This window comes from Apostichopus japonicus, chromosome 14 (assembly GCF_037975245.1).
Source record: "Apostichopus japonicus isolate 1M-3 chromosome 14, ASM3797524v1, whole genome shotgun sequence".
In the NCBI taxonomy this organism is placed as follows: Eukaryota; Metazoa; Echinodermata; class Holothuroidea; order Aspidochirotida; family Stichopodidae; genus Apostichopus; species Apostichopus japonicus.
In genome coordinates, this window is record NC_092574.1 from 1,414,131 (window position 1) to 1,429,384 (window position 15,254).

Here is a 15,254-nt window from a genome sequence, read left to right on the forward strand (position 1 = left end):
TTTATGAATTTTTCCTTCATGTCTTTCGATTCTAATATAGCTTGTAAATCTATTGCAATCAAAAACTTTTTTTTTTACACTTTTTTTTTTATATTTTATAATAATATTCTGTAACTACTGTAGTTGATACAACAATACTTAGACATTTTACTAGTATTTTACTACATTTTACTATAAATGAAAAAAAATTGACATTTCTGACATTACATAAGTTAGGGAAATCATTAAATGTTCTTACATCTCTGTCTGTGGCTCTGACCCCCTCCCACCAAGAAAGTGTTAATCCCCCACCCCCTCCCATCACCCAAAGCAATACGTTTATGCCTTTAAAATTATTGGCTATCTTTGACTCATTCGAGTCTTCAAATGTAACATGCATGATCTACACGCAGAGTACAGTACTTTCGTCTACATGGCTTGTGTATTCCTATCTAGTAATTTTCTTTCATACTCATTTATGGACAGAACCACCTATGGTGTCCACCATGGAACAGCTCCCCGAGAGACTTCCAGAAGACTTTAATTTGGAAGAGACTTGGGAAGATGACGAAACATCAGACAGAGACAATAAATTGGAATCCCAAGCCCCTGTAGCCGATTCAGATCCCTACTCTAGTCTCATTATGGACATGAAAGCCTCCATCTCACCTCCGAGTAAATTATGGTCTAACTCTTACCAGATCAGGAAAGGCTTACAAGACGATAACTTCCTGAAGGCAGAAGAAGACAGAAAAGATGTTCCAATTCTGGAAGCGACGTGCCGAACGCTTCATCAATCCAAAGAGACAAGCCGATGGAAGTTTCCCCCGAAGGGATTAGAATTAGAACTAAAGTTGAAGAAGAATCGAAAAGTGATTCGATCCAGCTACAGTCCTGCTGGTCTCGAACTTTCAGGATCACAAACTTTTTGAGCCACCGATGTTGCAGCTTGTTAAAAGATATATTTATTATTATTATTTGTTTCATCACATAGTATTACAAGGTGAACAAGACAATATAAGTACAAATAAGTAAAAAATGTGAAAGGAAGTCAACTAAGAAACCCTTTTGGGCTTAATCGAATAGAGTACTCCCTATCTATATGTGTATATATATATAAACTGTATATATATATATATATATATATATATATATATATATATAAACTGTATATATATATATATATATATATATATATATATAAACTGTATATATATATATAAACTGTATATATATATGAACTATATATATATGTAAGCTTTTCTACTATTTTTTTTTGTATTACCATGTGTGTAAATATTGAAGCACTGAGATATGCAGTTTTTTTTCCTTGAAATAGCAAGAGATAAAATGGAGAACACTGTTATGAAAGCTGTACTTAAAACACTTGAAAAACTGCTTTCCTAAATTTTAAGGAACAGTTTGGCAGAATTTTTATCTGGGGAAATCTATCTTTATTTCATGCATAGTCTTGAATACTTCTGCAATACCATAAGACCATCTCTGCCCTGCACCTAAAAATACCGTTTTTTCCCTTAAGTAGAATTCTATTTAACTTACGTGGAAATGGACATTTCTATTTCACTTAAGTGGAAATACCTCCCACTTAAGTGGAATTGTATTTCACTTTAGTGGAAATGCATTCCACTTAAGTGGAATACATTTCCACTTAAGTGGAATAACATTTCACTTAAGCTAAATAGCCCATCTATTTCACTTAAGTGGAATACAATTCCACTTAAGTGAAATGCATTTCCACTTAAGTGAAATACAATTCCACTTAAGTGGAATACAATTTCACTTAAGTGGAATAATATCTTTTGGGCGTCAATTTCACTTAAGTGGAATTCTATTCTGCTTAAGTAAAATACAATTCCACTTAAGTGGAAATGTTGATATGTGGCTTATATATAAATACAATTTAGGGTAATGTTCATCGTAACGCATTCAATTGCTCATCACATATGATGATGTAGTCGATCCTCGTTGCAGGTGTACATCATTGCTATGGCTAATCATTCACATCTAACATTGCTGGAATGCGATCAAATAATTGTTGTTGTTAGAGACACAATTCGAAGTGTTGTTTCCTCACTTGCACAGGGGAACAATCAGTATGATGCACAACAGAGGCGACTTACATCTTGTTTAAGTAACATAGGCAGAATTCGTAACTTTCTAGATAGTGAAGCTTTTGACGAAATAAAAGATTCAATCCAAAATCCCAAAAAAGTAATACGTTCTCTTGCCCTTGTCAATGCGTTTTCGGCTGTAGCTCCAACCACTTGTAAAGTATTTGCCATGGCTTTATTTTGGTAATGGTATTCGTCAGGTACCAGGTCAGGTACGTACGTACACTCCTTGCACGGATGTTAAGTGCTAGCTGGATCCCGATGGACAGCCGATATTCATTGTGCACCTATCGACACCACGTACGTACACGTATCGCGGCAAGTTGTTTATAATGGCGCGCAAAGGCATGGGCAAAGTTTGGTGTTGAATGTACTAGCCAATCGCATTCCACTTAAGTGGAACAGACTCTCCAATCACATTTCACTTAAGTGGAATGCATTTCCACTTAAGTGGAATTGTATTCCACTTAAGTGAAATAGACAGGACATTCCACTTAAGTGGAATTGTATTCCACTTAAGTAGAATACAATTCCACTTAAGTGAAATGCATTTCCATTTAAGTGAAATACAATTCCATTAAGTGAAATAGATTTAGCTTAAGTAAGATGCAGTGACAAGTTGATGAATTCAGCTTAAGTAAAATACAATTATGCTTAAGTGGAATGGTTTTTCACTAAAGTGAAATTGAATTCCACTTAAGTGAAATGTATTCGACTTAAGTCGAATTGCGAGGTAAATGTTAAAACGGCTTGCCATACGTGCACTGACCTAAATGGAGTGTAACCACTCCCGATTTTGCAATTTCCCAAGATCAGGCCCGAAAAATCCCAAGAATTAACACTGCTGTATGGATTTCTAGCAATATCCAGCGATATCTAGGGATGAATATCCCAAGATCTTACCTAAACTGAAGGCAGATAGAGAATCGAAACCTTCAGTGTACTGAACTTGAAACTGTGCGTCTTTCGAAATGAAAAGAATGTGGGGAATTGCACAATAAACAGATCAAAGTTATTTATTTCAGTCTCATTTTAATTATTCGAATTTGTTAAGCAAACAGCAGATATCACATCATATAAGTGAGCATAAAAATGGCGTTCCAGGTTTAACAGCCTTCCATCCATGGTCGCAGATCCTGGTGCGGACAGCGGGACGCGTCCCCATCAACTTTTTCAGTAGCGGGGACATGATATACCGTGTCCCCACCAATTTGTCTTGACCAATAGCTACATTTTCAAGTTCCCTGTATTGAACTTTGGCGCAGTTAGATCCAGCCCCCCGGTTCCTACGCCCTTGCTAACCACTGCGTCACAGCAACTGTTGAGAAATAATGCTATTTTTTTCTTCAAAATGGAACGGAGGGTGATGTTCAAAATGCTGTACATGTAAACAGGATAACTCAAAACGTGGCACCTTTATTGAAATTCATATTTCAAATGGTCTCAAAATTGGCATTATTTTCAGTGATTTATACTACATGACTCTAGGTTTGGCAGTAACTTGTGAAAATGTTTCATAGTGAAAATAAAACAATGTCATGTAACTCATTAATTATTAAAGGGGTGGCAGAGCTGCTTTTCTTGCTCAAATTTATCAAAGAATATGTCCATGTGCTCATACATAGAGCATCTGTATGTCTTTATATCACATAGGAAGACTGTTCTCTCTGGGTATTGAAACATTTTGGAATATAAATTCTACATTTTTGAGTCCTTAAAAGATCTTAATTCTTTTGATTGCCTAGTTGCTAAAGTAATGGTCAAGGCAACGTTTCCTGAATCTGCATAGCTCATGTCGCGGAGCGGTTGAAAACTATTAATATACAACAACCAGTTAAAACAACAGTATCAGGCAGTATTTTATCACCCTCCGTTCCATTTTTGAAGAAAAAATTATGATTAAAACATTGAACACTTCTGTCGCTTAGCATACAGTTTCCGAGGAAACAACACCGTAAAACTGGAGAACATTTATGAATAAGAAAGGTTTGATTTGACTGCTTTGAAATCACGTATGACTGACAAGATGCGTCGAGCGCTCTCTATCGGCCTCTTTTTTTGGTCAATTTGCAACTTCAGAGGAACAATAGAAACCGGAAAAAACTTTTAGAACTACAAAGGATTCTCAAACCTTTGTTCTGCCTAAAAGATAAGCAGAATGAAAATAATAAAACTGTTAGCAAACTGCTTATCCACTAGAGAGCCTGTGTAATAGAATGTGTAAAAGTTTCGATCCTAGCAGGATCTTCTTCAGAGGCTAAAAAAATAAGATAAGCAGAAAGTTTGGTTTATTGTAGATTTGTGTGCGCGGAATTAGCCCGATTGATACGGGGAAAGGTGATTAATTTGCTCTAGGTGGGCTCTGGTGCGGTTATATATAATTCTTTCGAAAATCTTACCTAAGGCTGGGAGGAGACTTGAATTTTGGTGCAGTTTTTACTTAGTTTCGGTATTAAAATCTTTTTGGCGGATTTCCATGGGGTTGGGAAATAACCCAGTCTAAGGAGTTCGTTAAATAGTGGAAAATAGGAGAGTTAATGAATATCGGAGGGGAGTTTTTAAGCAGTTTTAAGTTGGTCATTTATGTTGTCAGGACCAGTGGAGGATGCATGTTTAGTGGCACTATACCAATTGTTTATATCTATTTTATTGAGCAGAGGGATGTTTTTGTTGAGATATCCTAATGGGTTGGTGTTAGAGCTGGTTGCATTACTGATAATTGTACGGTCTATTTCGTGTTTACAGCTGATATCGTATGGGGGGGGGGGCCATCGTAGATATTGAATAAAGTTTTCAAGTACGATTCAATAAGCTTTATTTGGTCTTGAGTTTTTGTGATCAGGTTACCTACAGTACTTTATCTCTAAGGCATTGGTCTGTATTACCTGTGTTTGGGGTTGTAATGGGTTAATGATATTTTTTAAATTTTTCCAAAAGTGTTTTGGGTTTTTGTCATTAATGATTGAATTGCATTTGTTTTGGACTTGTTTTTGGTCGACCGCTAATATTTCTCTATATTTACTTGTTTTTTAAGTTGGTTAATTTGGGTTTTTAGAGTTGGATCTGGGAAGATCATATAGGTTCTATGTAGGTGACGTCTGAGTTAATTAGTGTAAGAATATTCCTATTTAGTTTTGGATTTCTGTTTTGTTTTTAAGGGGCAGTGTTGTTTGAAGGTATTAAAGATATGTTGGGCAATGCTGTCACAATATATGCCGATGTAATTTAGCTTGTTGTTGTAGTAATTGGGGAAAGTGTAATTTGTTACGAGTTCCTTTTTAAATGATGTCCAGTCTGTTTTATTGTAATTATACGTTAATTCGTTATTTTGGTTTGTAATGGGGTTAATGATTTTTTTTTTAATTTTCCAAAAGTGTTTCGGGTTTTTATCATTAATGATTAAATCGGGAGATGATATAAGTTCTACGTAGGCGACGTCTGAGTTTCATGAGTGTAAGAATATTCTTATTTAGTTTTCTGTTTTGTTTTTAAGGGACAGTGTCTTTTGAAAGTATAGAAGATATGATGGGCAACGCTGTCACAGTAATTGTCGATGTAATTTAGCTCGTTGTTTTGGTTGTTGTATTTGGGGAGTCTGTTTTATTGTAATTATACGTCAATTCGTTATTTGGTATGCAGTTGAGGTTTATGTCTAGCTCAAAAAGGAGTGGAAAATGGTCACTGATTTAGTCATCTTCTAGGATTTGTATCGAATGTGTTTTAGTTGCGAGGTGATTTGAGGTTATATGCAGTCAAGTAGTTCTGTAATATTGTTTATTGGGTTCATCCTAGGTTTGGTATTTTGGTTAATTATCGTTAAGTTGTATTTATGACATATTTCTAAGAGAGACTTGCCTTTTTCAGAAAAAATAATGTGGTGGGCATTTACTAGGAGTTTATTTATTTATATTTATTTTTATTAGAACTTTTTTATTATTATATCGGTGGATATGGGCTCATTTGGGGGACTATAATCATACCACGAAAGTGTCCATTAGCTATAGGTTGCATTGAGGGTGTGTTATTCTTGCGTCAAATGGCGTACCATGGAAGGGGAGGGGGTTGGGGTGGTCTATCTGGCAGTGGCGGAGCGTCCATACAGTCAGGGGGCGGATGCCCCCCCCCCCCTGACGGACTCAAATGGACTGCTGGCGCCCTTTTCAGCTTTTTACCACTTTTTATTTATATGCGATTATTGACGTTTTTAATGCGCTCTCATCTACCTATTGACATTTGTCACATTTTTTTTGCGATGACACCTATTTATTCTTCATTTATCTGCATATTAGCAAGGCCCGGAAAGGGTCTTTCCGGCGATCTAGGGAGCATCTTTATTCAAAAATTTCTGTACGCTCCGCGCCAACCCGTGGGGCGCTCCGCTTAGTGTCGAAAGCGCCCCTACAGACCATCCTCGCCCCCTCGACCAATACCCCTAGCTCCGACACTGCAAAAGACCCGATAGAAATACGTATTCTTTGTAAGTGCACAATTTTGACAAACCCCTCTTTTCAGCCCCCTCTCTTGTCCTCTCCTGAAACACCCATCAACATTGAAATAAGACGTGGAGTAGAAGACACCCTTGTCTTTGTTATACACAAATTTCGTGTAATTATCTGACCGGGAAAGTCTTGTTGTTTAGAGGCCTATGATTTCTATTTTTTTCATAAATCATATATCAGGGGGTTTTTTTGCCCCATTTATCGCCTTTGCGACAAAAAGTTTTTCCACCTAAAAAAAACCGTAAGGGGTACGTACCTCTTGCAGTTTGTTTGCCAAAATTGACCCATTTATTCATAAATGTCAAGATAAAACTCAAGATGACAAACAAAGGTTTGATTTGACTGCTTTGAAATCACGTATCACTGGCAAGATGCGTCGAGCACCCTCGTATGACACTTATTTCGCTCAGTTTGCAACTTCAGAGGAACAATAGAAAACCGAAAAACTTTTAGGGACAACAAAAGGTTTGATAACCTTTGTTCGTCGTAAAAGTTTTTCGGTCTTACTTTTCTTTGAGGTGAAAATTTTTTTTTGTCGCAAAAGCGATAAATGTGTATCTTTTCTGGTAGTTCGCGACACGCTGATTACGAATCTGAAGTTTATTTTGAAATTGGGTGTTGTGTGGGGGCATGGGGGGCAAAAAACCTGATTTACAGTTTTGCCAAAACTGACCAAAAATCGATCCAAAATCGATTTCGCCCAAATGACGTAACAGGGGGTAACCGATGCTCAGGAGCCCAAATTTGCAACTCCCAGGTCCATATCTGCTTCCGTGCGGGAGATACGTGGTCCCAAAGGAATCTGCCTAGCCCTCCAAAAGATTTTATTGATAAGATCCAAAGTACCATTTTTGATTTATTTCGAACGGGAAAACTGATAAAATAAGGAAAATTACTATGTATAACCCCATTGAAAAGGGGGGTTTAAAAATAATATATGTTCACAGCTTTGTTGGTGCTCTCAAAACCTCTTGGGTCAAGCGTTATTGTAATAATGCCAACACGGGGTATTGGAAGCTCTTTTATTTCATTCCTCTCTGTCGCCGTCCGGTAAAGAGTTGCTTTTTAATAATAATTTTCATGACCAGGATATTTCCTGTATTTAAAAATACCTTCATTGGACAAATGTGTATGGTTTTGAGTAAGCTTAGCTACCTTTAAGAAACCATCGGAAACAGGGTGTGCAAATCCCTAATAATTTTATTAGAATTGATAATACCATTGTTTATGACAAAAAGCTTTTACGACGCCGGTTTACTGTTTGTTAGGGATATGTTTTTGCTAGATGGGAAGCAATTGTCCAAATAATGCTTTTCTGACCAGTCTTCTACATTGTTAAGCTATTGTATGCTTTATAGAAGACTTCCTTTCACATTGTATATTTGCACGTGAAAAAACAAAATAAATCAAATCAAATAACTAATAATTATTTCTAAACAGTTACAGTGGTTAGTGTTATGTACTTATAAAGTAAGACAAACTCTCTGTCTAGAATTCAGCTCCCAAAGGATGTATTGTTTTGGTATTTCTTTTCCTCATTTTGCAGTTAAAATATTAGAAAAGCCTATCATTTCTCAATTAACAGTTACTGTGGCGAAGTTGTTATGTTGTATAATTTTGCATATTTATTATTGTTTTGTACAATGAAATTGTCAATAAACTGAAAAAAAAGAGACATACTCCTTGTCTTGAATTCAAACACCAGAGGATGCATTTGATTTTCTATTTATTTGCCTTCTAATGTTGTGAAGATTAAATATTAGAAACGAGTATTAAATCTCAACAGTTCTTGTGGCGCAGTTGGTAGTGCTCTGGGCTGGAGAGACAGACAAACTCCATGTCTCCGGTTCGAACCCCAGACAGAGCATTTTATATTTTTGCTCTTTACTGATTCCATTCTGGACTTTGAAGTTTAAATATCAGAAACGAGCATTAATTCTCAACAGTTCTAGTGGCGCAGTTGGTCGTGCTCTGGACTGGAGAGACAGACAAACTCCATGTCTCCGGTTCGAACCCCAGACAGAGCATTTTATATTTTTGCTCTTTTACTGATTCCATTCTGGACTTTGAAGTTTAAATATTAGAAACGAGCATTAATTCTCAACAGTTCTAGTGGCGCAGTTGGTAGTGCTCTGGACTGGAGAGGCAGACAAACTCCATGTCTCCGGTTCGAACCCCAGACAGAGCATTTTATATTTTTGCTCTTTTACTGATTCCATTCTGGACTTTGAAGTTTAAATATTAGAAACGAGCATTATTTCTCAACAGTTCTTGTGGCGCAGTTGGTAGTGCTCTGGACTGGAGAGACAGACAAACTCCATGTCTCCGGTTCGAACCCCAGACAGAGCATTTTATATTTTTGCTCTTTTACTGATTCCATTCTGGACTTTGAAGTTTAAATATTAGAAACGAGCATTAATTCTCAACAGTTCTAGTGGCGCAGTTGGTAGTGCTCTGGACTGGAGAGACAGACAAACTCCATGTCTCCGGTTCGATTCCCAGACAGAGCATTTTATATTTTGCTCTTTTACTGATTTCATTCTGGACTCTGAAGTTTAAATATTAGAAACGAGCATTAATTCTCAACAGTTCTAGTGGCGCAGTTGGTAGTGCTCTGGACTGGAGAGACAGACAAACTCCATGTCTCCGGTTCGAACCCCAGACAGAGCATTTTATATTTTGCTCTTTTACTGATTCCATTCTGGACTCTGAAGTTTAAATATTAGAAACGAGCATTAATTCTCAACAGTTCTAGTGGCGCAGTTGGTAGTGCTCTGGACTGGAGAGACACAGACAAACTCCATGTCTCCGGTTCGATTCCCAGACAGAGCATCATGTCTGTGGTTCATGTCCAAACAGAGCCTTTTACTTTTCTACCCTCTGGAGGGAGTGGAAGTATAAATATAAGAAACGAAATTTCTCCAGAGGGAACCGAAATGGTGTAATTGGTTATTCCATCGTTCAGTAAGCGATTGGTTTGGATTGCATCGGTTCAAGTCCCAGGTGAGTATTTGCAAAAGGAGTTCTGACAAGGAGTTCTGACAAGTGGATAAGGTGAATCCCGAAGGCGGGCGGTCCCCCTCCTCCTGGCAGGTGGACAAGGTGAGTATCGAAGGTGAGAGGTGAAAAGGTGAGAGAGGGGCGAAGGTGAGGACAGGGTGAGGTTGCCGCCCCCTCCCCCTGACAAGGTAAAGGCGCGGACAAGTGGAGTTTGCCGCCACCCCTCCCCCTGACAAGGTTCACGCGCGGACAAGTGGAGTTCGCCGCCACCCCTCCCCCCTGACTAGCTAATCGGTAGTTGGGGGAGGAGTAGTGGAGAAAATGTTTTAGAAAAACGACTAAGTCCAAACAGCAGGATCTTTAAATATTTGTAAAGCTTTTGCAACCAGAGGCCCACCTAATGGTCTAGTGGTAAAGACTTTTGCTTTTGCATCTCAAGGTACCTGGCTCAAACTCAACCTCTGCTTTTCCTTTTACAATACTTAAGTAAAAGGGAAAAAAAGAAAAAGAAAAAAGGAAAAAGGAAAAAAGAAAAAAGGAAAAAAGAAAAAAAAAAGGTGATACTTGGAAATAACTTCTTTATTTTTTAATGACAAATCAGTTCATAGAGAGGATATACCTTCATCCCTCCCACCAATGTTAATACCCTTCAACTACCTGTCCAGACACAGGTTATCCCTTATCAAATTATTATGCAAATACTAATCAAAACATGCAATACATATTTCATAAACATTCTTAGTGATACCTGCATCTACTATTGAGATGGTTGGGTGACAACAGACAGTTATTTTCTATAATGTTTCTATTATTTATAATATCAGCCTGGAGGGCAGTTATTTAATGATACTAAGCAGTCACATGTACATATGGGATAAGCCTATGGCCTTTTTACTTCACACCAGGTGGCTATCCAATTCACACCAGTACATTCTTTTTGGACATTTTTTTTTTTACACATTTGGAAGACCATTTCAACATGAGGGGAAAAAGAATTGATTTCTCCTAGATAAAAATAATAACCCCATCTTACTTTAGCCAGACAGGGCTTGAATCCATAGGTTTGCTTGACGACAAGTTCCCAACAAAAAGGAGTTGGCCTTCCATGGCTGATTGATGATTCAGTTTACAATACCATGGCACCCCTGTGAGGGCGATGTGGTCAAGTGGTTAAGGCAGTGGACTTGTGATCTAAGGGTTACAGGTTCGAGCCCTGGCCAGATCATTGCGTTGTGTCCTTGGGCAAGGCGCTTTATCTCCATTGCCTCTCTTCACCCAGGTGTATAAATGGGGACCTGCGAGGTAACTTGTAAATATAGTTGCGTGCGCCGGTTTGTGGCTGCACCCTATGGGAAGTCCACCGGGGGACACATGGTTGTGGTGCACTGTGGTGCCCCAGGAGAGATTGATTGAATTGTGCACACTTTGGTGTGTGGGTGTGACAAGTTACCAATGACCAGGGGTTAAGTTGTAAAGTCATGTGAGGAGGCATTAGCCTCATACAAGACTGTAAACCTTCAACTTTAACTTTAACTTTAACCCCTGCTACCATCAATATCATTTTCTTTAACTTTCATTTATTAACTTAACCTGATTTTGAATTAGTTTTAGATAACTCTTAATTTTTACATTTTCGCCCTCCAGTTTGAAAAAGGAAACGATACTACCATAGCAAAACCAATATAAATGTGGAAAGGTTGCTCCCTTTCATTGCCGTCTTAATCGCCGCCCCCCCCGCTCCGACTACCACACCCCAAATTATATACACGAAGAGTGCATTATTGAAAGTTTCTTTAAATATAGCCTTATCAGTAAACCTGTGCTACTGCAAACTGAAAATTCAATTCAGAGATTCTCCCTCTTCACTTTCAACACTTTCATTTCTCCTTCTCTATTCTTTGCCTCACCACCCCCCCCACCCCTAATCCTTCCAACTACCATCCATAACTCCTGCCAATATCAAATTCATTCACCTTAACATCCCCATAAAGTGTCAGTTGGTCAAGCAACACAATGTTTGTAGACCGAGAAATCAACAACGGAAAACCATTTTTAAAACTTGAAAGCCCCATCAAATAAAGATGCTGTTTTTTTCTTCTTTTTCTCTAAACAAGATAAACACACAAACACTAAATCCAAAATGTATAAAATTCCAATTCCCATTTTGAATATTCAATTTCTTCAAATTTTGTTTGCCAAGCCACATTAAAAAAGTGAGTGTTATTCTTTTTGGCCTTCCCCCATCTTTGTGTTTGCATTGCAACAAGGTGTAGTTTTCTATACTAAAAAAAACAAATGAAATCAAATAAAACTTAAATAAAAGATGATGACAGCACATGCGGGAGAAGAGTGAGAGCCCTCCCAAATACTACCGGCTTATGTATACAAAAGACCTTTTTCCGAAATCCTTTTTCCGACATCGTGGCAAATCGAGAGTTACTTTTCACCCCCGCTCCACCATCCACGCAAGAACCCCCCACCCAGACCCCCCTGCAGGGCCGATTTATTCTGTTCCAGTTTCTCATCCAAGGAGGGTAACTCTATATGGTTCCGAGCTATGTCAAAGAAGAGCGGTTTGCACAGTGACGGCTTAAAGTCCAGTGGAAATGTGGTGAAGTTGGGCTTGGCGGCCAGGTCCGGCTCGTTGGCGTTGTACCGGTCAAGCCGTTCTGCCAGCGGTCGATTGTCCTTCAGACCGAGTTGCGCCATTCCTTTGCTGATGGGAGGTTCAATGGAATCTGAAAAATGAACGCAGAGAGGTTCTTGGTAAGCAATGGCCTCTTTTTTATAAAGTATTCTTGGTAGGAGGGTATTTTTTCTATGGGTGAGGATAATCCGGAGGGTGGGGGAAGTCAATTCACTGTGAGAAACGTCATTGAATTAGGGACCACCTAAGGCCTATTCTCATCTTTATAGTAAGTTTGTCACCTTGAGCTACGTGACAGTTCATAAGTAGGGGGGGTATATTCGAGTGGAATTTGAGATTTGAATCCCTGAATAGAGAAAGTTTACAGAAACTTGTTAATTTGCAGTCATTTTTTGTTATTGCTGTCACAAACAGAAATGGACACCCACTTTCTATTATTTGTAGATGACAGAGACTGGTTCAATCGCAGTCTACAAGGCCAGATAAACTCTTTATATTTTGGCTTCTAATTTCTTTATTCTGGCAAATTTCGATAGTACAAAAAAACAGCATTTTTGATCGGGCTTTTGATGCTTCCTTGTGATCCCTGGACATCATACATTCAGCTACAAGCAAAAATAACCGTTGTCTATCCTGTCCACCACAATTATCCAAAGACCCTAAGGGCTAATAGGTCTCTTCCCCCCCCCCCCCCAAAAAGGTGTGCAAAGGGGTGGTGATGCTTCCAACCGAATGAATCTTTTCACTCTTTGTTTAACCAAAGAGAAAAATTTGGGAAAGAAAACAACAGATTATTTATATAAAGGACATATTTCTCTGAATCATTGTCTATGCTCTGATGGAAAACATTTGTCCAGTAGCAGGGTTCAATTCCCAGGTTCCAAATGGACACGGCAGTTTAATCTGCATTTTCCTGACGATTAGACCCAAAAGAGAACATCGATATGTCTCTCCACCGTTATCCCAAAGAAGAAACCTTTCAGAAACTCAAGGGTACTAAAGGGATTTCTTCCTTTTAAATTAACCAGGGTCCTACACAAAATTAACAGGGTAGTAACATGATGGTCTCTGCCTGATTCCCCCTCCCCCCCACCCAATTTCTTTTCTAAATTTTTTGGTATTCATCCTTTCATATATAGTCCATCTTGCATTTTGCCTTTTGAAAAACAAGAATCCTTAATCTTCATCCAAAGCAGCAAAGTTTCTTTCCAAACACAGTAAATTGATTATTATTATTATTATGATTATTATTATTTTATTATTAAGTACATACCTAGAATGGAGGCCACCTGAGCAGAGTACTTCAAGCCGTTGATATCTTGTGCAAGAGTGTCCAATTCCTCTACCTCCACCTATCGATTAAATGAAACCAAAATCTAATCATGATGTCTTCCACATTAAGTTTTTAGGGAGTGTCACTACCCGACAAGCCCTATAGGGTTTTTAGTACACTTCCTTTCACAAGTTTTGTTTCTTATCTCCTCCTATGTCATATGTCATACTTATGTTAAAATAGAACAAAATAAATAAATGAAATTAGTTACCTTTTTTATTAATTTGAGTAAAAGTTTTGTTTTTGTTGTTGTTGATATCAAATCAAAAGGAGTTTAACCCCTGGTCCACCTGGCGAGAGGTCCTACGGGGGATAATAAGTTTGTTTTTATAGAATAGACATTTTTTTCTTTTTTCTTAGAAAGGTTGTCTATGTTCAGTCAGGAAATTGCTGGTAAATGAAGTCTTATATATTTACATTGGACAGGATAGCCATAATCATACCCGAGGTCAGAGTCGAAGAGCCAATTAGGGAGGGATTTCTAAAGGAGAGGAATTTTTTAAGTACTGAGAATTGTGGAGACGGAGTGGTTTCTATTGTTTGAGTAGGGAGTGGTTGTGGTTTCTATTGTTTGGTAACAATATAATCTGTATATATATGTATACTTGGGCCAAGACCCATTTAGGAAAGGATTTTTTTAATGGAATGAGACTTTAAGTAGTAACAATTGTGAATACAGAAAGGGTTTTGTTTTTGGGTAGTGAGTTGTTGCGACTTTGTATTTCAGGGGGAGGTCTTCAATCAAAGGGTCGTTCTCGAGGTTGTTTTTGTATAACTTGGTGTTGAATTCTTCAAGTCGGGTGAAAGTAGATTTTGTGTTTCCTGCACGGAGAACGTACAAAGTAGCAATATAGGTAGGGATTTTGAGTGCGAGTCGATAAGCTGTGGTGTGGACTCTGTTTAAAATTTGTTTATTGGGATTAGAGATGGTAAGCAGGGAGATGCTCCCAGAACTGAGAATCGGTTTTACTTTGGATTTATAGATTTGGATAATGGTTTTCAGAGGGAAGTTATATTTGTGTGAGAGGATTTGAATGGATTTAAGTTGCGACCAGCAGCGTCCTGCAGTTCTGTTACAATGTAGATTAAACGATAATTTGCTATCGAAAGTGGTACCAAGGAAGGTTGTATTAGGTGTAGCAGTGATTGAGGTGTTGAAAAGATTAATTTTGGAAATATGGTGTTGGTATTTTGAGTTTATTATGGAGAAATTGGCTAGGTTAGATTTTGAGGGATATATTTTTGTTCTCCACATTGAGCACTAATTTTCGAGATGTGTAATTGCTTTTTTAATATTTAGTTCCGTCATATAGATATTTTTACTGGTGCTCTAAATGGCTATGTCGTCAGTGTACTGACTATAGTTGCATTTAGATAGAGGGGGGGAAGTTCAAATCATTAACAAATAGGGTGTAGGGGAGGGGGCTGAGAACAGCGCCCTGTGGAGTACCTGCACGAGGTGGAATAGGTTTTGAGTATTGGTTTTTGTAGTATATTTTTGCATTGTGCTCACTTTGGAAAGAGGAAAGAAAGTCTGGTGTAATTGGAGGGGAGATTTAAGTTCAGTAGTTAAATTCTTATGCCATTTTGCCAAGTTTTCTCGAAAGCCTTTTTGGCATCAAGGAAGAGGGTAGTGGTATCATGTTTTTTTATGAAGCCGATGC

At 38.1% G+C, this 15,254-nt stretch overlaps 1 protein-coding gene and 1 long non-coding RNA gene across 25 annotated transcripts in view; one reads left to right on the forward strand and one right to left on the reverse strand.

The window, feature by feature from the left end:
• Positions 1 to 1,123, forward strand: part of LOC139979520 (BRISC complex subunit Abraxas 2-like) — a 35,238-nt gene extending 34,115 nt beyond the window's left edge. For 6 of the 15 annotated variants that reach the window (XR_011797198.1, XR_011797193.1, XR_011797196.1 and 3 more), the window contains one exon: positions 466 to 1,118. Coding sequence is in view for 3 of the 15 variants with exons in the window: in XM_071990417.1 (XP_071846518.1) it covers positions 466 to 594 (129 nt within the window). In the remaining 12 variants the exon portion in view is untranslated. Of the gene's footprint in view, positions 1 to 465 lie in introns of all 15 variants that reach the window. The other 9 variants (XR_011797189.1, XR_011797190.1, XR_011797191.1 and 6 more) reach the window with 5 other exon arrangements.
• A 9,050-nt stretch (positions 1,124 to 10,173) lies between these two features.
• LOC139979799 (uncharacterized) overlaps positions 10,174 to 15,254 on the reverse strand; it is a 35,314-nt gene continuing 30,233 nt past the window's right edge. For all 10 annotated transcript variants that reach the window (XR_011797334.1, XR_011797335.1, XR_011797336.1 and 7 more), the window contains 2 exons: positions 13,531 to 13,609; positions 10,174 to 12,348 (listed from right to left, as the gene is read on the reverse strand). This is a non-coding gene — a long non-coding RNA (uncharacterized lncRNA). The remainder of the gene's footprint in view (positions 12,349 to 13,530; positions 13,610 to 15,254) is intronic.